At 38.8% G+C, this 27,457-nt stretch overlaps 1 protein-coding gene across 1 annotated transcript; it reads left to right on the forward strand.

Moving 5' to 3' along the window:
* The first annotated feature begins 1,829 nt into the window (after window positions 1–1,829).
* On the forward strand, window positions 1,830–25,742 carry LOC139141805 (26S proteasome non-ATPase regulatory subunit 5-like). The gene is made up of 7 exons (XM_070711467.1): window positions 1,830–2,018; window positions 10,121–10,265; window positions 17,550–17,795; window positions 18,742–18,994; window positions 19,630–19,818; window positions 23,573–23,682; window positions 24,353–25,742. The coding sequence occupies exons 1-7, from the start codon at window positions 1,909–1,911 to the stop codon at window positions 24,749–24,751; spliced, it is 1,452 nt and encodes a 483-aa protein (XP_070567568.1). The 5' UTR covers window positions 1,830–1,908; the 3' UTR covers window positions 24,752–25,742.
* The last annotated feature ends 1,715 nt before the right edge of the window (window positions 25,743–27,457 follow it).

Below are 27,457 nucleotides of genomic sequence, written 5' to 3' on the forward strand. Positions count from 1 at the left end.
CACTATATCTAAATTAATACCTCTTTCCATATTTTTAATTTCTAAGGCTAAATCAAATGATTGATGAACAGAGAAAACAAGGTTGGGGATAAGTTATCACCCTGTCGAACAACTTGGTCGGTAACAAACCAGTTTGTATGAAATGAATCTAATTTAACAGAAGCAAGCTTATCTGTACACATGGCTCGAATAGACTTGCATATTTCCATATCAATACTGTTACAGAGAATTTTATATAATAATGCGTTACGATCAACTTTGCCAAGTAGAGAGGTCATGTACTTGCCTATTTCGAACCATGGATATTTGTGATCCTGACAACTTCTTCCCTTTCTAAAATCCATTTTGTTCATCAACCAGTATATCATTAATTTCCAAATTCTTTACAGTCCTGGTATTTAAAACGGAACTATACAGTTGAGAGACGGTTGACAAAATGCTAATACCTCTATAGTTCATGGAGGGTCGTCAGCAATATTTCTTGGAATTTGACCAACAACTTGCAATTTTCCCTGAGTCAAAAATAAGCTGAAAAGGATGAGTTAGAATGCTAATTGAGATGTTATTTTTTAAAACTTCATATGGGATTTTATCAACTGACTTATACCAGCTTTAACTTTTCCAACAACTGCTTCTATTTCTTGTGTAGCCCTATTCTCTTATGATGCAACATACGCATATGAAATTCATCATTGAAGTTACCCTGAACTGGGTTTCGGTACAATTTTGAGAATTCTAGCTTTCTCCCACTTTCTCAGAGCATAACTAGTGTCACCATTAACATTGCCATCACTGTCATATACTTCCATACGAGTTGACTTACGTTTTCTTGGACCAATTTTGTTAAGATATTGCCAGAAACCTCTTGGATTATCAGTGCAAGCGGTTTCAATTTCTTCAACTAAACCGTTTCTGTATGCACACTCAAAATAACGAAAAGCCTTTCTTGCATTCTTAAAATCACGACGCAAACCCGCTTTAATCCGATGTGAACCCTGGCATTGAATATACGCACGTTCCTTATTCCTCACATCACTCCATAAATCATGTAACTCGTCGTTCCAATGAGGCTCTTGGTGGCACATGTTTTCTTAAGCCTATGTGAACAGTTGTAAGTAGGGAGTACCTCATCATCATTCATTTCAGTTTAAAATAGGCCTAATTAAAAAAGTAGTGAATTTTGTACAGCTGTTTGTAGGAGCTCACGATGTTCACTTCTTGGAAGCGCCCTCAACAACTAACAATTCTTTCGCAAAACAAGTTTGAACTACATATATTTGTGAGTCTGCGAGGAGATCCAGTCATGATAATCTGTGCCAGGGCAACTAACTGAATGAACTTCCTTGATGCTGTGTTAGAAAAAACATCGGCAGGACAAGATGTTGGATGGGCAAGTAAGTTTTGGAGTAAGTAGTCTTATTATTCAAAGTGTGAATACATTAATAGCAAGCAGCTGGACTTATGTATATAAAAATATATATATCGTATGGGGCAAGATATAAAGCTATTCTGTACTGTAATCAAAGTGACAACTGTTTAAAGTAACAGAAACTCACTTGACAATATACAAAGACTATTACTTTAATCTACAGCTCCAGAACGTGGAAAGAATATGTATCGCAGTTTGCCGCGGTCGATAATTCAACCAGATCGAGCAGAGTGCATTCATGTCGGCAGTTTCTGTAAACCAACTCTTTTGCAAGATCATTTTCGAGCACTAAAGTCACGAACTGAAGTCTGCTGGGAGATGCAGTCGCCCAATGTTATTGCCAACGGCAACTGTTTTTGAGTGGACGCGGATGACATGCGCCCTCCCACGACTCACGAGGAATAGGCGACAAATGGCGACCCTCCACGATTAGTGGTCTGTTGTCAAACTTGTCGGGAGCAAATGACAAACTTTCCATTATGCAAGAACTTAAAACTCTCTTGGCACAGTTAAACACGCAAGCGCTGAAAGATGTGGCTCCGAACTTGTCGCTTGATGCTTTATTTGAATGCTTACACGGGACAAACAGGTGAGACAAGATCCAAGATGAATGACCGTGCAATTTTGACCTCAAACTACATGTACATGCCATATGTACATGAAAATGGAATCGGGTCCTACTTGTTGTTGCCCGTCGCTGCCCGTAACTGCCCGTCAGGAAATTAGCCGTTAAATTACAGGCTAGGTCAGTTGTGGTAGTTGCCCAGTAATATAACGGACCAGCTCAGCCAGTAGAGCTAGGGGTATCCTACCAATTAGAAGAGTGTAACTATTGTGCGGGTCGTGCGGGCTGCGGGTCACTGCGGGCCAGTGCGGGCTAGTGCGGGCCACTCCTTTCTTGACAGTTTTTAGGTTGTGGGCCAGTGTGGGTTGCTGCGGCAAATGCGGGTCACTCCTTTCTGGCCAATATTTAGGTTGCGGGTCGCTGCGGGCTACAACTTTCTGAGCAGTTTACAAGTTGTGGGTCACAGTCAGCCATTATTTTCTCACGGGTTTTCAGGTTGCTTTGGGGTACTCGAGGTTGCAAAGTGCTGGTTGCTGCCCTGCATTAAATTTTTGTATAATTTCTGACATTTTCAAATGCCTTATCTAATATCTCAATAAAAATAGGGAAACCAGTTGCACTGTCTTTCCTGAAAAGTGATTCTTCTCTTTAAAGAACATTTTCACTTTAGACTGTTAACAGTGTAGGCCACCTCAGTAAGTGATTATTTTGCATCGAAAATCTGAGTATTTTCAGCACCTCTGTAATTTGAGTTCTGATGTAATTCAAACAGAAATGTTGCATGTCATCTGTACACTTTTATCAAATAATAATAAACTGATAATTTGCAGTTTAAAATATTACAAATGTGTTGAAGAGAAAACAGGCTTGGCACAGGAAACATTAAAGCATGCAAATCAAGAGAAATTGTGGGTAATGTACTGTACTGTATGGAAATCCGGTCACGACATGCGACATGCGACCTGAGTAATAAAATAAAAGTCTTACTCCTATCATGCATGAGGTCGTTGGTGGTGCACTCAGACCTGCATTCTCGATCAATCGGTGAAACCCGGAAGTGTAATTATCGGCAAAGATGTTGTATTTTTCGTGGTATCCACGAAAGGAAATATGACCTTAAAGGAACTAGGTGTTTCTCATGGTTCATTTTATTTCAAGAAACAATTTTACACGAAGATAAGTCTCATTTCTATCGTTTTCGGGCGACCAGCAAATCGACCCGCACTTTGACCCGCAATTTGACCCGTCGACCCGCAAATAAACGATACTGCAATTAGAATATATGATATTCAGTGTTTAGTTTGTTTCGCTCCTGCGATACAGTAGCTGCAGTACTGTAGCTCGAAGTTTTGCCTGGAAAATTTTGGTCTGACTGCCGTCCGACCCAAATATCCAAGCAAAACCTCGAGCTACAGTACTGCAGTTACTCCTGCCAAAGCTATTGTTCAAAACCCTGCGATCTCAATGTCATACATGGGCACTAGCTGCAAATGTAGCGCTACGGTGAGGCGGTCGGTGATTTTTAGCTCACGTGTGTAAACACGTGGGCTATTGTCATAGCGATGTCTGTCTGTCTGTCCGTGTGTGTGTGTGTGTGTGTGTTAGTGTGTGTGTGTGTGTGTGTGTCTGTCTGTCTGTTTACACGATAACTCAAAAACGCCTGAACGGATTCAAGTCAGATTTGGTACACAGGTACCATGTGTTACTTGCAAGAACTGATTAGATTTTGGTTAGTGTGGCTTGCATATTAATGAAGTTATGCAATATTGTTTTTTTCCTTACAATGGTTTCCCTATGGAGACGGTAATGACAGTGTAGACATATATCAAGAAATACTGCACAAAATTTCATGAAACTTTTCACAGATGACAATCTAAGAACATTATGATGATACTGTGAGTGTCATGTCAATTATCTTCTCATTTGCATATTTAATGAACTTTTGTTATTAGTGAGATAACTCTGAAATTCCTGCACCAAACTTGATGATACTTGCAACAAATATTGATCTGATATATATCTAATTATAGTTAGAAGCATTAGGCAGTGTCAAGTTAATAAATAGCTCATTTGCATATTTATGAAGTTTTGTAATTAGTCATATAACTCCGAAATAACTTCACCAAATGTGATGAAATCTGCTGCAGATACTGATCCGACTGATATCTAACTGTAGTGTACAGCATTTAGTAGTGTGAAATTAATTAAGGGTTCATTTGCATATTTAATGAACTTTGTAATTAGGTATATAACTCTGAAATTACAGCACCCAAGTCAGTGAAATTTGGTACAGATATTGTTTTGATAAATATCTAATTGTACTGAGAAGCATTTGGCAGTGTCAAGTTAACAAATAGGTCATTTGCATATTTTATGAAGTTTAGTAATTAGTGATATAACTCCAAAATAACTGCACCAAATGTGATGAAATCTGCTGCAGATACTGATCCGACAGATATCTAATTGTGGTGTACAGCATTTAGTTGTGTGAAGTTAATTAAGGGTTCATTTGCATATTTAATGAACTTTGTAATTAGTGATTTTACTCAATAATTAAAGCATTAAATTTGATGAAACTTGCTACAGATGTTGATCTGATAAATATCCAATTGTACTGAGAAGCATTAAGCAGTGTCAAGTTAATGATTAGCTCATTTGCATATTCCATGAAGTCTTATAATTAGTCATATAACTCCGAAATAACTGCATCAAATGTGATGAACACTGCTGCACATACTGATACGACAGATATCTAACTGTGTTGTAAAGCATTTAGTGGTATAAAGTTAATTAAGGGTTCATTTGCATATTTAATAAACTTTGTAATTAGGTAATGACTCTGAAATTTTGGCACTAAAATTTTGTGCAACGTGCTACAGATATTGACTTGATAAATATTTAATTGTGCTATGAATCATTGAACAGTGTCAAGTTAATGTAGGGTTTATTTGCATATTTAATGAACTTTGTAATTAGTGACATTACTCTAAAATTACAGCATTAAATTAAATAAAACGTGCTACAAATGTTGATCTGATGGATAGCTAATTGTCCCATAAAGCATTGAGCAGTGTCAAGTTAATTAACAGCTCATTTACATATTAAATAAAGTTTTGTAATTAGTGATTAAACTCTGAGAGTACTGTGCGAAGTTTAAAAAAACCTGCTACATATAGTGATAACATATATCTCATTGTTCTGTGAAGCGTACTACTATTAATGAACCTGTTGTAAAACACGTTGAGCATATTCAGTTCATATCTGGTTGGTTTTTTGCCACTTCCGCTCACCAGTAGCGCTACAAAGCGATTGGCCCTGGGAGTATCATATAAGCGCACCCCACTCGACCAGGCGTGTTGATGTGGAATGCAACATATTTATTAGTCCCCACGGACACCGTCCGGGGGGACTTATAGGTTTGGTCATGTCCGTGCGTGCGTGCGTGCGTGCGTGCGTGCGTCCGTGCGTCCGTCCGTCCGTCCGTTCACGCAGATATCTCAGAGATGCCTGGAGCGATTTCATTCAAACTTGGTACAAGGATTACTTCATATGTCATACAGATGCACGTCAATTTGTTTTTTTGATACGATCCAATATGGCTGCCAGGCGGCCATTTTATTATGATTTTTTCATGTACAGAGCCATAACTCAGACATGTTTCAACTGATTTTATTCAAAGCTGGTACAAGGACATTGACCAATGTCATAGATATGCACATCAATTTGTTTTGTGATACGATCCAATATGGCCGCCAGGCGGCCATTTTGTTACGATTTTTTCATGTACAGAGCCATAATTCAGGCATATCTCAACCGATTTTATTCAAACTTTGTACAAGGACATTGACCTATGTCATACATATTCACGTCGATTTATTTTGTGATACGATTCAATATGGCCGCCAGGCGGCCATTTTATTACGATTTTTTCATGTACAGAGCCATTACTCAGGCATGTTTCAACTGATTTTATTCAAAGTTGGTACAAGGACATTGACCAATGTCATAGATATGCACGTCAATTTTTCATGTGATACGATCCAATATGGCTGCCGTGCGGCCATTTTGTTACGATTTTTTTCATGTACAGAGCCATAACTCAGGCATATCTCAACGGATTTTATTCAAACTTGGTACAAGGACATTGACCTATGTCATACATATGCACATCGATTTGTTTTGTGATACGATCCAATATGGCCGACATGTGGCCATTTTATTACGATTTTTTCATGTCCTGAACTACAACTCAGACATGTATCAAGCGAATTTATTCAAAAGTATTTTTATCACAGACCTAAAGAAGAGGACTCTATCCTCTCTGAGGACATGTAATCAAAGTACCCATTAACAAGTGGGGACTGTGTCATCAACGATGACTTGTTCAAACTTTCTTCAAACACGACGATCGCGTTCCGAAACATTTCTGGGAGCCGTCATTACCAACTTCCGGTAATGGCGGCTCCCACAAACACCGACGCCCCACGCTCATGTTTTTCAGAACGCGATCGTCGTGTTTGAACAAATTCCAAACCCCATAAACGACAAAGTTAGTGCAGTATAACTGTTTAGTCTTCAGTAGTAATAAATCTGTAAGACCAAATGCAGTAAATATGTTGCATTCCACATCAACACGCCTGGTTGAGTGGGGTGCGCTTATATGATACTCCCCAGGGCCATCGGCCTTGTAGCGCTACTGGTGAGCGAAGTCGCAAAAACCAAAAATCACAGACCGCCTCACCGTAGCGCTACAATTTTGCAGCTAATTGGTCACATAATGTTTGCCATCTTCGTAATTCCCTTGAGCGGCCCTTCTAATTACTGCGCGTCACTGCCCAGTGCTGCCCGTCACTGCAGTCAGGAATTTAACCTTCCAATTACTGTAATCAGTCGATATCTCAATACCAAAGACCGCTCATATTTATAAAAATCTACAAAATAGGAGTCTGTTTTATTCACAATGCCTGAGTCTTGTGTCAGAGCCTGTCATCAACGGTCCTACTAATAACTGCCTGAAGACTGCCCGAGAACTACCTGAGCACTGCCCGAGGAAAAAGTGGGCCAAATTCCGCCCATCTTGACACTAGGCCAATAGGTTCAGTTTATTCATGCCCAGCCAGCCAAAAATATCATTGATTTGTCGTTAACCTTATGTCTTCTCCGGCGGTTTTGGAACATGGAAGACTCTGGACTTGAAGGACGTCGCCAGCTTAATAGTGAGATCATACCATTCAGTCCAAGAGGTTACTATAACCTCGCCGACCGCATACAGCTTGATAGCCGACCACCCCTTGCACTGAGTGGTATGATATCACCATCAAGATCGGAATGTCTTTCTCGTCGAAAGCCCGGCGTCTTTCAGGTTCTAAAACCGCTACAGAAAACACCAAATCAATGATATTTTGGTTAGTCAGGCATAATGTAAGTTCAAGCCATTGGCTTGGTGTTAAAATTGGCGAACTTTTGCCTACTTCCTCCTTGGGCAGTCCTCAGGCAGCTACGGGCAGTCACGGGCAGTAATTAGTAGGACCCGTCATCAATCCATAATTGCATCGCTAATTTCCCGTCGAGCAGTGATGGGCAGTGTTCAGACATTGAATGCAATCAGCATTGCTACTCATTGGAAAATCAATGTTTTGGGGGTCTGGGATGAAAATTTTGTTTGGTTTTATAGAGAGTAATGGTCTTTGGGTATGAGATATCAAGTATCAAGTGATTACAGTAATTGGAAGGGTAATGTCCTGACAGGCAGTGATGGGCAGTGGTCGGATATTGACGGGTAGTATACATGTACATGTACATAATGTACGATCACACATTGGCATTGCTTCTGGTTCGAAAATCAACGTTTTCCGGGTCTGGGACTATTATTATTTCGTTTGTCTTTATAAATAGCAGTGGTCTTTTGTATCGAGGTATCGACTGATTACAGTAATTTGAAGGTTAATTTCCTGACGGCAGTGACGGGCAGTAATTAGTAGGACCCCTGGAGTTCACATTTATACAGTATACAATCCTATTCCTAACTCTTTGAAAACAATGGCCGATCTGCTGCTGCGTGCTGTTTTCTGATTGTTACCTAACTACAATATAAAAAACAAATTGCACACTAGCATGTGTATGAAGCATATCATATGCTCAGCTGATCCCTGGGGGCAATTATTAAGAGACGTGGTAGTGGTGTGCAGCCACAAATAAAAAGCCAAGGGCCCATTTAATGCCTAAAGTCTCGTAAGTTTAGGACCCCATTTAGACCTCTATGACCTTTGACCCACGCCAAAAGTCATAGCGTTGAAATGTTATAGGGTAAAAACTAAGTACTGTATTTGCATAAACAAGTGATCGGCAAGGCCTAGGTAGCTGCTTTACAGTGTTGTTGGCCAATCCATGATTAGCCAAAAACATTTCTGGAAATACCACAAGTTTTGGTGCAAGAACATATCTTTCACTCCAACCAAACTACAACAAAACTATCATGGTACAATAGTCTTTATAGCATAAAACTATGTGGCTGTGTTAAATCACTTATTCATACATGTAATGGTACATGTAGGTCATTTGTGTGTTTATGTGTACATCAACATTTTGTAATCATTCCGTGTATTTGAGAATTAAGAAAAAGATTTATTTTGAAAAGAATTTATTTGTCTCTTCATAAAGTTCCAAAATTAAAATAAACACCTGAAAAAAAACACTTTGATATCTGTAGTGCGGTGTCAACTTGAAGCTTGTTTTTAGTGACATTTACTGAAAAGCATGCTGTCATGATTTTGGCATCGTCCGCTCACATGGGTCTGTTACTTCCCACTCTGATTTCATTGGAAACTCTGAAATTTCGAGTAACCCCCCCCCCCCTGCCAACTGTGATGAATTTGAGTATAAACCTCCCCTCTCTAACACAGAAATTTTGACTGACCTGCCCACCCACATTTAGAAAAGTTAAATATCACGACAAGTTATTGTAAAATTATGAAAAAATACAGCACTAGTAAAGACTTTTCATATCCTGGTGTACCCTGCTAGATTATCATCGTTATCTCTTCATGTACATGTATGACGGTTGAAAAAGGTGAAACCAACAAATTGAAATGCAAAGTCACAACAACATGTAGATATAAAAGCTCACGCTATAACCAGTATCCAACCATACAGTATTGTTTACTTTGGATGGGTATCATGGCAGGGTTTTCACTAAGATATCTGACAGGGCAGAATTTGAAAGTACAGGGGGGAGAACACGGGGAGGCTGACTGGGAAAAGTGTCAGAGGTTGTACCCTCTTTTGTGTGGAAAAATTTGAGAAATTGATGTGTGCAATGATGGAGTCTTATGCAATATGAGAGGTGTTTCAATTTGTGTGTTTTAAAGTAAAACTGTTAGAACATCCCAAGGAGGAGAGCACGAGAGGGGGTGGGGGTGGGGGTGTTCGACCAGTGCATATTGTACATGAGAAACATTCATCTCACTGTATTTTGATACCAAAGATGACTTGTGCTGAGTTGGGTGACTCTATTTGTTACAAATGTTTACTTTTCTAATGGTAAGAAACATGTAGACTTTGATGAGCTCTGAAAGGCAATTTCCAATATTAAGCTGTGCAGCGGAGGGAACTCAGCAAAATTTTGAACATGGCACAGAAGGTGATTTGACTCGATTTCTATATGCTTAGTTGCTGTATGTGTGGCAAAAAGTTGTACACACTATCATGAAACAAAATGGGGCCTTTTGATCTTGCAGTGCAAGATTCAAAAAAAAAGGTTAATAACCTGGGTTCACACAAGGTTGGCAACCTCAATTTCTAGAGTTAATAACCTACATGTAGGGTCTTGACAATTAGGCGAATATTTCCATGTCATTTAAATGTTATGTATGTATGAAGATTTTCCTAAAGTATTTAAACATTTCCTGTGTTATCCACCCATGATTAGGCTTTTTCTAGTGAAAAGATTACCTGTGTTTAGCATTTTTGTGAAAAAAAGCCATTTGGACAGTACATGTACATATGTATGTACAGTACATGTACATCTTTCCATGGCAGTACACCCTGTCCCCAACCCCATCCATTGTCAGTATAACAACTTTATTATCACCTTTATCATAAAGAGTCATGTTTTGCTTCATACCTAGGGATCAAGTTGAAGAAAGTGGAAATATCTTGAAGAAATTGTTTGAAGCCATGGAACCATCGTTTGTTATATCACAATACAAGGACCAATTACATGATGGAATGAAAAGTGACTCTGAACCAATCAAACAGTTGTCTCTCACACAGGTACATGTATAGTATTATAAAATGTTTCTTCGTTATATATGTAGACTTGCTTATTTATTTCTCGGCCCTTCATGTACATGTAAGCTTCCAAAAAAATCACAAATCAGTTTATTTTATTTGCTTTTTGATTTCAATTATTTTCCTTTACCTGTATAGACACATGTGTACTTTGTCTTTCCCAGCTCCACACACTCATTGTACAGTGTAAGTTGCAGTGACTGGGGTCACTTGCAACTTTGCTATTGTCTTACCAGCAATCTGATTGAAATCAGATGTAGAAATAAAAGAAGGGACTATATCGAACCTTCCTTCCTGCTTTGGAAAAACCGTGGGCGCTAATTTGCGCTGCATAGCTAAGCCTGTTTAGAGCACACAACGAGTAGAAAAATGTCTCCGGTACAATTTGCCAGCAATGGCTATCCTTACCCCTCTTGGAAAACAATGCCAAAAGCCATACATGTTCCAAGTGTGAATTTCATGAGCATACCCAGTCAGTAAATTTTTAAAACTGGTATTATCATAACATAACTTGAAAGTGATATATCAGCTGATGTACTGCTAACAAGCATAACTTGGATGACCCACAAGAAAATACTCGCAGATGTTTGTATAATGGTATATCATAAACAAAGCTGGGAAAGGAAATAAAGGACAGTGCTATTACAATCTGACTTTGCTGAAAAAATTATTGACATGTAAACTGTATCTGGATAATTCTTCAATCTTACCTCTCAGGCAGAACTCAAACTGTAACTATCAATGGCATACGATCAACAACATCATCTATCTCTTTTGGTGTCCCGCAAGGCTCAGTTCTTGGCCCCGTCCTATTTGTTTTGTACACTGACCCTCTTTTTAGCCTCGTCAGAAAATACTCATTAAATCACCACGCCTTTGCCGATGACAATCAATTATACAAGGAAACCACAATCGATCAAATAAAATCAACTGTTGAATCTGTGCAAAGTTGTATCACTGCCATCAAGCAGTGGATGACATCTAATAAACTCCAGTTGAATGACAGTAAAACAGAGGCAATACTTATATCTTCACCCAGACAAGCTGTCAAATCATCTCTCCCTCCATCCATATTTCTGGGCGATTTTGATATAATTTTCACCCCCAGTGTCAAAAACTTAGGAGTCACACTCGACTCTAACATGAATATGTGTGAACATGTGCAGATATTTGCAAAGCTGCATACATTCAAATTAGACAAATTAGCTCTATTCGTCACTTTCTCTCCGTACAGGCTACTCAAACGTTGGTCTCTGCACTTGTTCTGTCTCGTTTAGATTATTGCAATTGTCTCCTTTCTGGTTGCCCTAAACAGCTTATAGACAAGTTGCAAAGAGTGCAAAATGCTGCCGCTCGTCTCGTCTGTAATGCTAAAAAGTATGATCATGTTCAACCCCTTTTGCAAAATTTACACTGGCTGCCTATTAGTTCTCGTATCCACTACAAAATTGTATCTACTTGCTTCAATTCACTTGCGGGCACAGGACCGCAATATCTCTCTGAACTTCTACATCAATACACTCCAAAAAGACAACTCCGCTCTTCCTCAGATTCTCGACTTCTCAGTATTCCAAGAGTTTCCACAAAGACTTTTGGCGAGAGATCTTTCTCTTACATTGGCCCTGCATTATGGAACAAACTTCCTTCTGACCTTCGCCACTCCAACTCTACCCTTTCCTTCCGTCGTTCCCTCAAGACTTTTCTCTTTAAACAGTAGTTTAACCTTTTTCGTTTACGTAGTCTCCAGTCCCGGTGGTTCAACATTTCCTCTGTTATATTGTATTGTCACTATTGCGCCTAGAGCTCTGTTCAGAGATTAGGCGCACTACAAATGTACTTATTATTATTATTATTATTAATTCTGATACTCAATTTATAAAAATAAGACTTGTAAATTAATCAGCTCTATTTAGTGTATTTATGTACTTGTTGCACTACATCCCTTTTTTGTAGTGATCACCAGGGCTTAAAATGTTTGCCAATCAGCATTGTGCTTGCATTGGTCAGGTTTTGCACAGCATTCACATGCTTTCTGGTTGGGTCACAGTGAATAAATTATCAACCATATATTCCGAGTCATTGTCCCCATCATCAATATCAAGTTCCCCCTTTTGAAATCTTGAGTCGTATGGCAATATTGGGATCTGTTTGACTTTCAAAGAAACATGACAAGAAAAATTTGCTGGCAAAGCACCAAAAGGCGGGATAATTTACCATATTCAGGTAGAGGTTAGAATGAATCACATTGTGTTTGAAACCTCCAAAGTGTGCACCTAGGAAACTCATTGGATGTCCATAGTGTAATGAACACCCTGGTACATTTCACCTGCTGCAAAAATGTATGATCTTGATGTCATGCTTATGAGTCTCCTAGTTGAATGTTTAGATACCACATTCATTATATTATTACTAACAGTATTAATCAATCCATCACTTCAGCATTTCCTGCAGTTTTCAAAACTATTGTTTGACCACTCATTAAAAAAAACCCCTCTCTTGACCTAAATACCGTAATATATTCCTGTTTCTAAGTAACTCTTCCTATCTGAGATGACTGGGAAAGCCATCTTAATGCAGGTAGACAATCATCTTATTTCAAATAATGTCCGGAGCCAATCTGCTGATTGACCCAAACATATTGGTAGTACTGAAACAACACTCTTGAAAATTCTGATCTTTTCACTGCTCTAGACAAAGGTAATATTAGTGTTCTAACTCAGTAAGACCTTCCAGCAGCATTCAACTCCATAGAGCAGTTTTCTCCTGAACAGTCTTCATCATAATTCCAAATCATTGGTTCTGCATTATCTTTGTTCAGCTTTAAGTTGTCTTTGTAACAAAACTCAGTCTGTTGTAGTCTACAGTGTTTTTGCTAAGGCTGGGGAACATAGGTAAATGGCTGGGGAACATAGGTAACACGTTGACACCCCACCCCAATCCAGCTTGAGCAAAAAATCAATGACATCATTATTAATAAAATGCATGAATTTATTTATTATGCATAACACACTCCAACACATTAAACGACAGCCAACTTATCCTTTTGATTCATGAAAATTATGGGATGGATTAAACTTTAATTTTTTCCATCAAACTGTAGTCAGTCAATGTTCTTATTTATTTGTTTACTGTTCTTTCTTATCTGCAACACTGTCCTCGTCTGCATCCTGTTCATCATTGTAACACACAAGCTTCATGAGCTCTCGATGCTTTGCAGTTAGACTGTCAACCAGTTCCGATAAACTTTGCATTGTACTGTCGTGAATGTCCTCACGGTGTGCGGTTCCGAACACGTTACGTCTTGGTTTATTTCGCCATGCTGTAACAGAATCAGTGATATTCTCATCACCAGCACCATGATTAAGATCGATAGTCATGATTGCCTGAAGCAAATCTCCTTTCATTCTGTTTCGCAGTCGCGATTTTATTCGTTTTAAGCAGGAAGCTCCTCGCTCAGGCCACGCGTTAGACATAGGAATGAGAAGTGCAAGTTCGGCAAGTTTACACAAATTTGGATACTCATCCCCGAGCACATTTCTCTGTTGCACGACAACTTCGCAAACCTCTCCAGCAGTAGTCTTTGTAGACATGGGCGGTGATTCAAATTTGTATCGGAAATTGCACCATTCATCTTGAGTTTTCTCTTCGTCAAGTTCATAGTGTGTACACAACAGGGAGATCTCGTCTTTCCCGTACTGTTTGTCGTTCACACCTGGGAAACGACACGGATCAAACAGTTCAAATGCTTCGAGGAACGGCGTCAAAGCAAGGCGGGACTCTAGATTCTCACACAATTCTGTGAGCAGTGTGTCATAAAACTGGTCAAGTTTTGCATCATTCTTGTCGGTAAATTGTATTTCTCCTTCGCTGAATCGGCCGCTTCCCTCAAACTCGGCGCGAAGTTCGAGCGTCGGTTCGCGAGTTTGCTTGAGTGTGGTCAATTTATCGATCGCCGCACGTGTGAGGGGTTTGACCTCGCTGAACACTAACACGTCCTTCTGCCAAAGTCTCGCCAGTTTTCCGACGATCGGCAGTACAGTCTGCAAGATGTAAACGGTGCCGATCGCCGACAGAAAGTGTATAATCCCGCGGCGGTAGCATCTGGAACCCTAGCTTCTTCGGTGAAATAATGCAGCGTTTGAAGGAGAACTTCGTATCCGTGATAGATTGCGTCGTTGGCTCGTTCGTGCGAAGTCCATCGGGTGGCGGCGGGTCGAACGAATTTCTTTCGCCTGTCGGAGGAAAACGTTGCCTCATACTGATCAGATATTTGCTCTAACTTTCTGGTCTTTTCGGGTGAATATTCAAACAGCTTGTTTATTTGTTGCACCGTTCCTTCATAGCGTTTTAACCATTGCAACGATTTCACTGTGTCGCCGACTGAAAGCGCGAGTCTGTGATCAACGCACCAGATTCCCACGACGTGAGGATTTTCTTTCTTCATTTGAGCAACGAACCCCGACTTCTTACCAGTCATGTTGTTGTTGTTGTAAGTGAGATCCCTCCTTTAGATAGAAGCACCCTCAGTCGAGGTAATGTTGTTCTGGTCGTCTGCAGCCATGGAACGTGTACGCAGAACATGGCAATCAAAAATAAAACGTCAAGAGATTAGTTCAATTGAAGAAATTAGATGTTTGCTGCACCGTCAGATCCAACAAACTGTAGTTGGGTCAGGTCAATGTTATCCCGCTGAAATCTTATTTTCACAAGATCGGCCAAATTTGCACCCGTAGCGCTTTCCTTCAGACGCTCGACGCGATAGAACTGAGTTTTGATATGACCTTCATGTAAATATCTCAAGTACATGATGACTTGCTGATATACTGTAATATCTGTCACTTCATCTATCAACAATGCAAAGTTACTCGATCCGATCTGCTCTATCAATTTTGAAACCAAAACATCACCTGTGATGGTTATCATTTCTCTGACCGATGAGAAACTGGTATGCCCGAACTGACGCATGTGTAAAGGATCGTCTCCAATACGTGACACAAGTTCTATGAGCGACGAATATTTACTGACTGCGATGTCTTCTTCGGCAATCCAACATGCGCACTTGAAGGCAGCAATGACGACTTCATGTTCAACACTTTTCCGTTTCTGAATTTCTTGCTCAAACTGTGAATACCGTTGCAGACACTCCCTTTCCTTCGCCAACAGATGCATTTCAGATTTGCCGTGGTTACTGACAACATTTCGGCGGTAGCGAATGCTACATTCTCGGCTCCAGACGTATGAACCCTGTTGAGATGTATCATGTTTGCAGCATAAGTAACAATACATGCCTCGCTTTTCATCATCATATCGTAGCGCTACGATAGCCAGAAAAGATCGACCACTTCGTCATAACAAAGTGTTTTGTCCGTAAGCCAGCAATTCTGGAAACAATGCACTTGTTTGCGTTTCTTTTGAGCCGGTTCGTCAGCAAAGCCTTCTGTAGAGGTCTGAGTTGCATCGCTGCCATTCGAAGGACCAAATCTCACTGTGTCATGTTCACTTTCATCCAAAGACGACGTTGTAGGAGTTTTGTCTGGATATGAAGCGTCGGTGACTACATTCACATCGTTTGGCTGTATTAATAATTGGGAACTCGCTGCATACGGTCCGACCTCGCTGTTGTGCTCAGGCTGCTGCGTTGATATCGGTTTTGGCCGTGTACAATCGGCGGCATTTTGAACTTTTCTGAAGAAATGCTGAATTGAATTTTGTCCTAATCCGTCTTTCGGGTGTAGTGTTTTCAAATAGTTGCGCGGCATGACGATGTATGCTGATTCGGTTCGGCTGCTCTCTATCTCTGTACTCAATATTTTCCCGCTGTTTTCTCAAGCTCAGCCACATCAGCAAGACATGAAAGCCTGAAACCGTGGCAACAAAATTGCAACATTCGCGTGCAACAATGTTGTATGTAAAGTGAGAGGACGCGAGGGACAGTGTTGCGATAAGGAAACCACGTTGAGATTCATACTTTATTACGATGCGTACGTGAATATGAATGAAAGTATCAACATCAGAAACATGATTTCGCTTCGCGTGTTCACTGGGGAACCCCGGTAACATGACTGGGGAACCCCGGTAACATTTACCGGGGTACCGGCCTTAACAAAAACACTGGTCTATTGTCTCAGGTCAAACTCATCATACATTCCAAATCATTGGTTCGTTCTGTCTTCATCATACTTTGCTTTGGTGTTCCTCAATGCTCAGTTCTAGGACCAATCTTGTTTGTCATTCCCTCAATCTAATCAGAAATCAGTAAGTGAAGCACTAGGCATTTGCAGATGATTAGCAGCTATAATGTTGAAAATAAAATTAATCAAATTAATTCTTCTATCCATTTTATTCAAATCTGTATTTCTGAAGTACAGATTTGAATAAACTGTTACACACTTCTGCTAAATGGTGCAAAACAGAAGCAGTAACAAGTTATATCTCCATAATTGTCTAATAAACCCTTCCTGCTACATTGTGTGTCGGAAACACTGGCATTTTTTACTTGCATTGTGAAAAGCCTTGCTGTTGCTCTTGTTTCCCATGTAGACATGGCTCACCATGTGCAGAATAATGAATGCCGTTTGCCATTTACAGTACTAACCACTGCGCTTGTACATTCTCGTCTGGATTACTGCAATTCTTTGTCAGGTTGTCCTACACATCTCATTGATAAGTTGCAAATAGTTCAAAATGCTGCTACTCTATTTGTCTAGCAAGCAAAAAAATCTGACTTCACTAAGTCCCTCTTGAACTCTCTTAATACTGACTACAAGTCATTTCTCATATATACAGTCATCATTTTGTTTCAACTCTACCGTATTACTGGCAGTGGAGCTCAATATCTATCTGAACTTGTAATAATGTATCACCCTTCAAGATCTCTCTGCTTCCCCTCTGATACACGTCTTCTCAGACTACTACATTTTAATACAACATTTTGAAAAGATTTAGTTCCTTTGTTCTGTCAGCTAGGAAGAAGCTCCCAGCTAACTTCCATCACTCTCCATCCTAACCATTCATTCCTGTTTCACACAGTCATTCTCACTGCTTCCTGAACCCAGAGCTAAAAAAGATGTTGCACATTGTGAATTTCCTTTATTGTTATTATCTTTAAATAATAGTCATGATAATTTGTGGTGATATCACTCACAGGCATGCCACCGTTCAAAGATAAATTGACTGCGGTAACATAAATTTTCCCTTGTCTTGCTGCGTTTTTATGTCATTGATGTGAGTATGTTAAAAAGACGTTCTTATAATTTTTTTTGACAGATTCACAGATGTGTTAACACAGAGAAAGGAAGTGGTGAAATTCTCAATACATCAGTGGAGTTAGTCTATCAATGTGTTCTATGTATTGCCGATAAAGAAATCAGTGTTGCGGAAGAAGCTATCAAAATTCTGACCTGCATTGGAAAATCCCAGGCTGGACTAGAATTTCTCTTCCATCGGACATTGCTACAAGAACTGAAGAAAGTTATGCAGAAAAGTGACATAATCAGATACAGGGTGTATGAGGTAGGTAATGACCAGATAAAACATAGCTAGATTTTCAGTGTCTACCATCTTTCAAAGTAGTCGCTGCTGGTACTTGTGTGTTGCAATGTGCATACATATATACACATGTACATTACTGAGCCAAGTGTAAAGCCCTAGTTTGGTAACACAAAACTACAGTCATACTATTGGACGGCTTCCACTTGGAACAATCTGACTTTTCTGCCTCGTAGGCTTAATATATGTAAATTTATGCATGACTATTGAACACTTGAACTCTCAATCTTTTTCAAAAATATTTTTACTTCCAAAGGAAACTGTAAAAGACAAAAAAATTATACAGACAAGATATTCACATTGATACTGGTAGATTAGCATAGACAGCCAAAAGACAGCAAAACCCAGCTATCCCAGCTTAAGTAACGGCATTTATTTTGCTGTTCCAAATCAAACCAATCACACAATCCCTGTATACAGAAGTGACTATTTGGTAAAATTTCAACTTGAATTAATTCTTGACAGAGGGATAAAATTTTGAAAAAAGACGTCAAGTATTCTGCATTAATGTACATTATTTGTACATAGCTGCATGAACTGAACATGAATGCATTGGCTGCACACAAAACAACTTGACTTTCCAAGATGAAACAGTGAGTACCTTGTGAAAACAAAAACTCAACAGTGAAATTTGCAAGAGTCTCTTATCAAAACTTTTCACAGATGTAAACATAATTGCCATCAGGCAAATAGTAACCTGCTCTCGGGCACATAAACCCACGTATTCAGGCAATAATATATATTATGTCATCATAGTGGTATTGAGAATGAAAATAATTTACTGCCATCAACCTTACAGTGGAAACATTTGAAGTAGAAATCAAGAGTCATAAAGTGCCCATGCATGTTGCAAAGATAAACCAGAACTAGGTTTTACCAAATCTGTTATGTTTATTTTTCTGTATTTCAGTACATTGTCAACGTTCTACAGCTGTCATCACAAGCATTGGAGTACTGCAGTAATTGTGGAATTATTGATCAACTTGTATCCGAGCTTGAAGGTGATGATACCTTGGTACAAATGAATTGTATTGAAATGCTATCCAATATTGCAAGCTGTCAACATGGACTACATTATCTAGATCAGCAAGGAATTACACAGAAATTAGAAACTATGATGTCATCAAGTGACAGTGATCCAATGATTGGATTCCTACTGCCAGGTGAGCTGTCAGTGGAATATCCATGGATACATAGACACTAACCTGTCAATCAAATTGCCTTTGGTAAGGTCCAAGTGCAGAAAAAAGGTCAGGAGCATACTGTAGTATAAGAGGAGGAAGGAAACCCATTTACTTGGCAAAGGCTTGAGTAACAATTACATCCTGCACTTTGACCTTTGATAAGGTCTAAGTGCAGAAAAAAGTCAGGAGCACAGTGTAAAAAGGAGGGAAACCCATTTACTTGGCCAAGGCTTGAGAATATTAACAATCACAACAGTTTTGTCCAGCATCTGTGGAATTTCACAGACTTTGTGATCTTTAAGCACAGAAGCATATGTACTGTTTCTTGTTATACAAGAATGGCAAACGTATGTAAAATACCATAGTATGATGTGCATTCGGTGAAAAAGTAAGTTTACTGAAATTTATGCATGTAATATTTGTTTGTAAAGCCTTTCCTCAACAGACAATGTCTCTTCCCATAGCTGAAGTGACCATTATATTTCTGTAAATAGTCTTATTCACCACCAACTGTCAATTCATGCATGCAGATGTATGTCTGAATAGTTTTACCTTTTAAAAATGATTAGAGGTGATTGATGTCATAATTCAAGTCTCACTTTTATTTCTAACAGGTCTCATAAAATTCTTTGGAAGTGTTGCCAAGTTTGAACCAAACGAAGTCTTTGAGAAACACCCTTTGTTTGCTGGTGTTGTCTTTTCTCTTCTGTCAACTCCTGACCCAACACAGAAGGGTGTTGCTATAGATACCATTGGAGTCGTTGGAAGCTCCGTCTCTGGTAAACTTGTACTCAATAAACAAGGTGAGAATTCTCAAACAGACGTGACAGATTTGAAATGTCTCTTGCTTCTAATGATTACCTTAACTGGCTTGGCTGTACAATCAAAAGTGGTCATCCTGTGTCTTGTGTATTGCCTGTATTTATTTCATGCTGAAGAGTCAAATTATCCAGCATGTTATTATGCGCCTCAAAGTGAAAAACTTAAACTTTTACTCAAACTTTCCTCCAGGAATATGTTAACCATTGTCTTTCAAAATCAAGATTAAAAATTGGGGGTCACTGTGCAAATTTTGGTGCTAGAAAAACAAATTACCTAAGATTTACCAATCTGAAATTCAAAATGGCTGCCATCCCCGTGTTTATTCATGTAGAAAAATAAAAGTTTGTTTTTTCAAAAAAACTAAGATGGTGGAAATTTTTTTACACCAAGAACTTTAAAATGAACCCCCACAAGTGGTAGATCTGAAAAGAATTGAAAAAGTTTGAGAGTCTCAATATCTGTTAACAAGGCAAATTCAACCATAATATTTTATTAGTGGTACCGGTATTACGTAGAGGGCCAGTAGCTGTAGCTTTGATGAATTTTTCATGGTTTTTGATTTTTATGTGGATTTCTTGTTCTACTCCCAGAGCAAATTAAAAACCCAACTATATTTAGTTTGTCACCACAGCTTCTGCATGCAAAGAATGCACGGTTAATGTTTACATTTGAATTCTAGTCTGGACTAGAATCCACTTGTCAAAATAGCAACAGTTTACACATGTATAGGCTGAGTTGACAAGTTTAATACTGTATATCTTAAAGCCCCAATAGCTGCTAATTTTATGCATTATTTTCATGATTTTATTTTCAAACCAGAGTTGGTTCGTTTAAATGTACTTACTGAAGGACGTGTATTGAAGTATCACTGCTCGCTGATTTGGACCATGCCTACACGTTTTAACAGGTTTAATAATAAATGGGTGCCGCACCCATAAAATGGCGCCCCCCACGGGAAATACAAAAAAACCAGTATTTCCTGCACATATGCATCGTGATCATAACAGAAACAAGCATGATGCCATTTACTTGAATGCATCACACGGTGGCTAACATTTTGTTGTTGTAATCTTTATTTTCTCTGTCATATGATTAGTTTTTGAAAATGGCGGGAAATCTAAAATGACGTTAAAACCTTTGAATTTACATGCTACTTTCGACACTTATGACAGCGTTATACACTTTTTTAGTCTTTAATGGGTCTTATTAGTCCCCACGGACACCGTCCGGGGGGACTTATAGGTTTGGTCATGTCCGTGCGTGTGTGCGTCCGTGCGTGCGTGTGTGCGTCCGTCCGTCCGTTCACGCAGATATCTCAGAGATGCAAGAAGCGATTTCATTCAAACTTGGTACAAGGATTACTTCATATATCATACAGATGCACGTCAATTTGTTTTGTGATATGATCCAATATGGCCGCCAGGCGGCCATTTTATTACGATTTTTTCATGTACAGAGCCATAACTCAGACATGTTTCAACCGATTTTATTCAAAGTTGGTACAATGACATTGACCAATGTCATAGATATGCACGTCGATTTGTTTTGTGATACGATCCAATATGGCCGCCAGGCGGCCATTTTATTACGATTTTTTCATGTACAGAGCCATAACTCAGACATGTTTCAACCGATTTTATTCAAAGTTGGTACAAGGACATTGACCAATGTCATAGATATGCATGTCGATTTGTTTTGTGATACGATCCAATATGGCCGCCAGGCGGCCATTTTATTACGATTTTTTCATGTACAGAGCCAGATCTCAGACATGTTGCAACCGATTTTATTCAAAGTTGGTACAAGGACATTGACCAATGTCATAGATATGCACGTCATTTTGTTTTGTGATACGATCCAATATGGCCGCCAGGCGGCCATTTTATTACGATTTTTTCATGTACAGAGCCATAACTCAGACATGTTTCAACCGATTTTATTCAAAGTTGGTACAAGGACATTGACCAATGTCATACATATGCATGTCGATTTGTTTTGTGATATGATCCAATATGGCCGCCAGGCGGCCATTTTATTACAATATTTTCATATACAGTGCCATAACTCAGACATGTTTTAACCGATTTTATTCAAAGTTGGTACAAGGACATTGACCTATGTCTTACGTATGTACATCAATTTGTTATGTGATACGATCCAATATGGCCGCTAGGCAGCCATTTTATTACGATATTTTCATGTACAGAGCAATAACTCAGACATGTTTCAACAGATTCTATTCAAAGTTGGTACAAGGAGATTGACTAATGTCATACATATGCATGTCAATTTGTTATGTGATACGATCCAATATGGCTGCCTTGCGGCCATTTTATTACGATTTTTTCCTGTCGAGGGCCATAATACTCTAAGGCATATCTTAACCGATTGTATTCAAAGTTGGTACAAGGACATTAACCTATGTCATACATATGTATGTCAATTTGTTTCTTGATATGATCCAATATGGCTGCATGGCAGCCATTTTGTTACAATTTTTTCGTGGTCCTTAGCCAAAACTCGGGCATATCTCAATTAATGAAGAGGACTCTATCCTCTTAGGACATGTAATCAAAGTACCACTTAACAAGTGGGGACTGTGTCATCAACGATGACTTGTTCAAAGAAAACTCTTGGAAAACTACGGATATTTGAGATCGATTTATTAAATATTTGCAGCTATTGGGGCTTTAATATGCTTTTGGGAGTAAACAAGAAACTGTAGCAAACATTAAAAAACAAAAATTATGAAGACACTTTTCAAATGTTACAGCTAATAGCCCTTGAAAGGAACATGTCCTTGATGTGTGGCTATGGTGTACACCTACCTTATTTAGATGTTTGCATGCCTTTATTTTTCACAGAATTTTAAATCCAGTGAATAAATGTGCTTTCTGTTTATTCTGATCAGGATTATTGCCTTATATTATCAGCCCTGCTTGCCACATAATATATTTTGGTGAAGTTATTTTTTGGTTGCTCAGTTCTCTCTGAATTACTGTTTTGTAACATCTGCTTGTGAAAAATGCACATACAAGAGTGTCTTTGGCATCTGATGACTTAACAACTTTAAAGCCCCACTAGCTGTATATATTACCTTACTTTCAAGCTAAAATAAGTTTGTGAGAATGTATTAAATTTAAGAGTGTGTATACACTTATTATTAACTACCTGCTAGGACTGTATATGTGATTTTCAACAAGATAAAGACTACACTGCAATTAAATGTTTGCCCAAACATTAAATCGCAGCCCCATGCAGAAAAGCAAAAACCATTGATATTGTGCATTTCTGCACTGAAATCTTCATAAACATGTAAACTGCACAGAGTAGTCCCATGTAATGCATAGGGGTGAATGTTTTCAACTGTGACATCGTATGTTCTGTTTCCTTTGTAATATTACCAATTTTTGAAAATAGTGGGAAATCAAAATGACTGTTCAATTTGAATTTACTTGTCAAATGTGTCACAAAGGAATGGTTTCCCAATGCAGAAAAAGCCCATATCCCTTCAGAGGGTAGAATTCAGAGAAAATCAGGAGAGAATAGGAAGATTTAAATTTGAGGTCAACAAATGTCAAGAGTTAGAGTTAGTGGGGCTTTAATTTATGAAAACAGAAGACTGTGAACATATTTTCAAATTGACAAAAAGTAGCCAAAACATAGCGTTTATTTCACTTATTTGGTAATCTCTGTCATAAAAACACATGATGAAATTTGCAAACTACCTTTCAGGCAAAGTTATGGAAAAGGCAGTACAAGAGTTAGGTTCTGCAATTTTACAACCACCAACTGAAATACGAATCAGAGCGCTGGCTGCAATTACTTCACTTCTGCAAGTCAAGGTAAATTCAGCTTTCATCTTTTGATCTGAATTATCTGTCATTGTCATTTCATATTTTGGAATCTAAGAGAGTTTGTGCAGACTCATTACTGTGTTGAACTGATAGTTCTCATTTTCAGAAACTCTTGATATTTGAGCAAAGATTCATGCTTCTATCAGCAGTGGTGATAGAAACTTGGTATCTTTGAACCCATCCTCTCATCCTACAGAGGTTTGCATTTGCCACTGAAAACAACAGACTTGTACCTTGGATATGTACGTCTGAGCATTGATAATTACAAAAGGAATGGTGTAAAACTAGACAAGGAAGATGCACTCAATAGCCAAACTGAATTTTAGTTGTAGAGTCCATGACCGTAGGTGACTGCTTGAAATGGTTTGTGTCAATAATTCAAGGTGCCCAGGATGATTTTAAATTTAGAAAATATTTGAAATGTATTACACTGTTGCATATGCTCTATGCTGTTCAGGCCTTGCAGTCATTTCCATCAGAAATCTTTGATATTATGTTGTCATTTTAATATGATCGATTGTAGATGTACTGTATGCCCCCCCAAAATAAACTGCCATCTACTTCAATCATCACACACTTTTATAAAGATGTCACTACATTCTACTAGGAATCTACTTGTCTCTGTGTAGTCACACAGCATTTGTTTTCCACTCCGCAGATTTCAGAACAGACAGAAGACGTCCTCTCCATTACAGAAAAATGGTTCAATGCAGTACATGCCAAACCCATCGACACCATCATTTCGTTATGCAAGCAGCCATTTCTGGAAATTCGATGTGGCGCCCTCAGTGTCATACAGAGTTTAGCCAATCAGATGTGGGGACAGAGACTGTTGAATGATCAGCCAGGTTTAGCAGAATACCTGCTGGACAGATCAACTGAAAAAGACAAAATTGGAAAAGAAATGAAATATGCAGTTGTTCAGACTCTGGTTGAATCACCTACAACTGGCGATGTGTTTGGCCGACCGTATTTACTAAGACTTAAGGAATACCTGAGACAGGGGCCATTTTATGTCAGGGTGCAATCTGAGGTCGCAATGGAAGGAAGTACGTGATTGGACAAAAATCTGTGGATTGTCTTGAAACAAGTGCCTTGGAAGGGGAACTTACGCAAGCCGGGGGAGATGTTACATGGAAAAAAATTGCACGAATTAAATTTTCTTTGGGACAGTTCACTTGTTCTCCTTTAAAAGTGACCAGTGTTATGAACATTGCCACTGAAACTCTTTCTAACATGTATCTTTGCATCACAGTCATAGAAATGTAAATTGTAAACAACTCTGAAATCTCAAATCCTATGTTATTAGTCCCCACTGCAGACGAAGTCCGGCGGGGACTTCTAGAGTAGGTCATGTCTGTCCATTTGTGCACTAGTCATCAGCCTTTTCTCAGACACCTGTGAAGCATTTCTTAAATACTTGGCCTAGGTGTAGCACCCTATGGTCTCTTACTGCACTCCACTTGCTTTCACAAAACAAATTTGGCCCCAAAGGATTCACGTTTTTTGATATTATGAGCTACAACCTCTGAATCTGAATCCAAAATTACCCTTGGTTTCTGGCATTCAAACTTGTATTGTCTGAATCTGAATCCCAAAATTACCTTTGTATCTTCCCAATGTGAATGTGTAAAGACACTCAAATCGTTCTTGAGATGTCCAGAAATAGTGCATCAAATCTGATGAAACTTGGTACAAATATTGATATATCAGAGCTGTAATATTGTGCAAAGATATTTGGAGGCGTCCTGTCAAATAATTGCTAATGTGTACATTTGATGAACTTTCCTAATTAGTGTACTATGTCCAGAAATACTGCTTAATTCAAACTTAATAAGACCTGGTACAGATGGTGAACTCATAGTGCTGTAATGGCAAGCAAAGACCTTTAGCAGTATCATGTCAGTTTGTTGCCAAACTGCATATTTAGCAAGCTTTTGTAATTAGAGCGATTTGTCCAGAAATAAAATAGTGCAGCAAATTTGATGAAACTTGGTAAATATGTTGACCTGACTTTGTTTAATTAAATGCAATAACATTTAGCAACATTATTGCTAATTGACTTATTTAATGACCTTTCCTAATTATGCTGGCAGTCCAGATTGACTTTACATTTTCACCATCATGGTATGAACCAACTCCATTGTTTTTCTGCAATAAAGCTGCATGGGTCTCTAAACAGAGAAAGAATGTAATTTAGTGATCTGTATCCTGAATGACTGCACTAAATCTGATGAAACTTGCTGCAAAAGTTGATTATACAAAGATTTACCACCTGTCAAGAAAGGCGGAGCCTCCCTTTAAAAGGGCGCCAACCTATGGCGGCGTTCATTGTGTAAGTGGACACCAAGCAGGTAACATGAGGGCACACGCTCCAGAAAATGCCACTTTTTAGTTTTTTTCCGACCGCAAAAACGCTGACAGACTGCCAAGCGGTCAGCACGAAGCTGCTGCCGATCGAACTCAGTGGTTATATTCATATTCTAACGTGACTGGAAGACGTTTTTTAAGGAAATTCGAGTGTGGTGCTGGGGAATAAATGACCGTTGGCAATTTGAACCGACCGTCAATCAAACGGTTATATAAGCTCTGTTTGCAGGATTAGCAAAAGGTGACAAAAGATTGAAATCAGTTTGTGTAATTAATGTTATAGAAATCAAACATCGTACTGGCCATGTGTTTGACTGGGAGGAGAACTCCACTAATGCGAGAACCAGGGATTGAAAAGTGCGGCTTTAACAGTCAAGAAAGGCATGTAGCAGTATCAATATCCAATATAGCAAGTCTTCTGTAGTGAACATGGGGCATTTTTGGTTCATATCTGGTGGTCTGATTTTTTTTGAATTTTAAGAGCCATTACTCAGACATGCCTGACCAGTTTCTGCACAACCAGTTATTCAGTATTCAGTGATTTAAAGTGCCATGAGTGGTCAGCTGCAGAAGATATGTAGTATCCCATGTTTATGCCTAGCCAACAGTCTGAATGTAGCATTACAACTCACGATAAGTTACAAACGTCAAAACAGCACTAGTCACTCTCTGTCATCATGAATCTACTCAGTAACTAGTATGGTGCTGTATATGTATATCAATAAGGTCAAAGGTTACTGTACCTATTGGGTCATCTAACATTTTGCAGAGCTGTGATAAATGACAAGGAAATGGCTGATACAGATGGAAAGGAAAATATACTCTTTAGTTTCTAACAAAAGTTTGCAAAATTTGTAGCACTGAATTTCTTTTCAATTGTACCCATTCTGATGTCACAGTGTCGAGCATTACGGCCCAAATGTTGCACATGTGAATAAAAAACATACACAAATTCAATAGTGTATTGATTTACAATTTGTAACAATCCTATTTTGTGTATTGTTTCTGAATTGATTTACATAATTAGGAAAATGTAAATATTACAGAGTCAGAAGAGTGTATCACTCTTTTGATAGCTACAGGACAAATCTCATCAATGCAGTGCAGTGTGTCTATGTGTATGGTGAGGCTACCCACAATTCACTATGATCTGTACACACAGCAAATGAAAACCTTGTAAAAGTTGCAGCTATTGCTTCCCCCCCCTCTTAAAGGTATACAGTCACCTGTAATCTAAATATGCCCATAAATGGTCAAATGGGCGTTCCATAGTATTCAAAATGCCCTTGTGAGGGCGCTGTTTATAAAAAGCGGCCACCCGCTTAAAATTTGTGATTGGTTAGATTCTCTCTTTCCATGGTAACTGTGGCAAAATTGGAACAGGTGACAGTAA

This window comes from Ptychodera flava, chromosome 10 (genome assembly GCF_041260155.1).
Source record: "Ptychodera flava strain L36383 chromosome 10, AS_Pfla_20210202, whole genome shotgun sequence".
Classification (NCBI taxonomy): domain Eukaryota; kingdom Metazoa; phylum Hemichordata; class Enteropneusta; family Ptychoderidae; genus Ptychodera; species Ptychodera flava.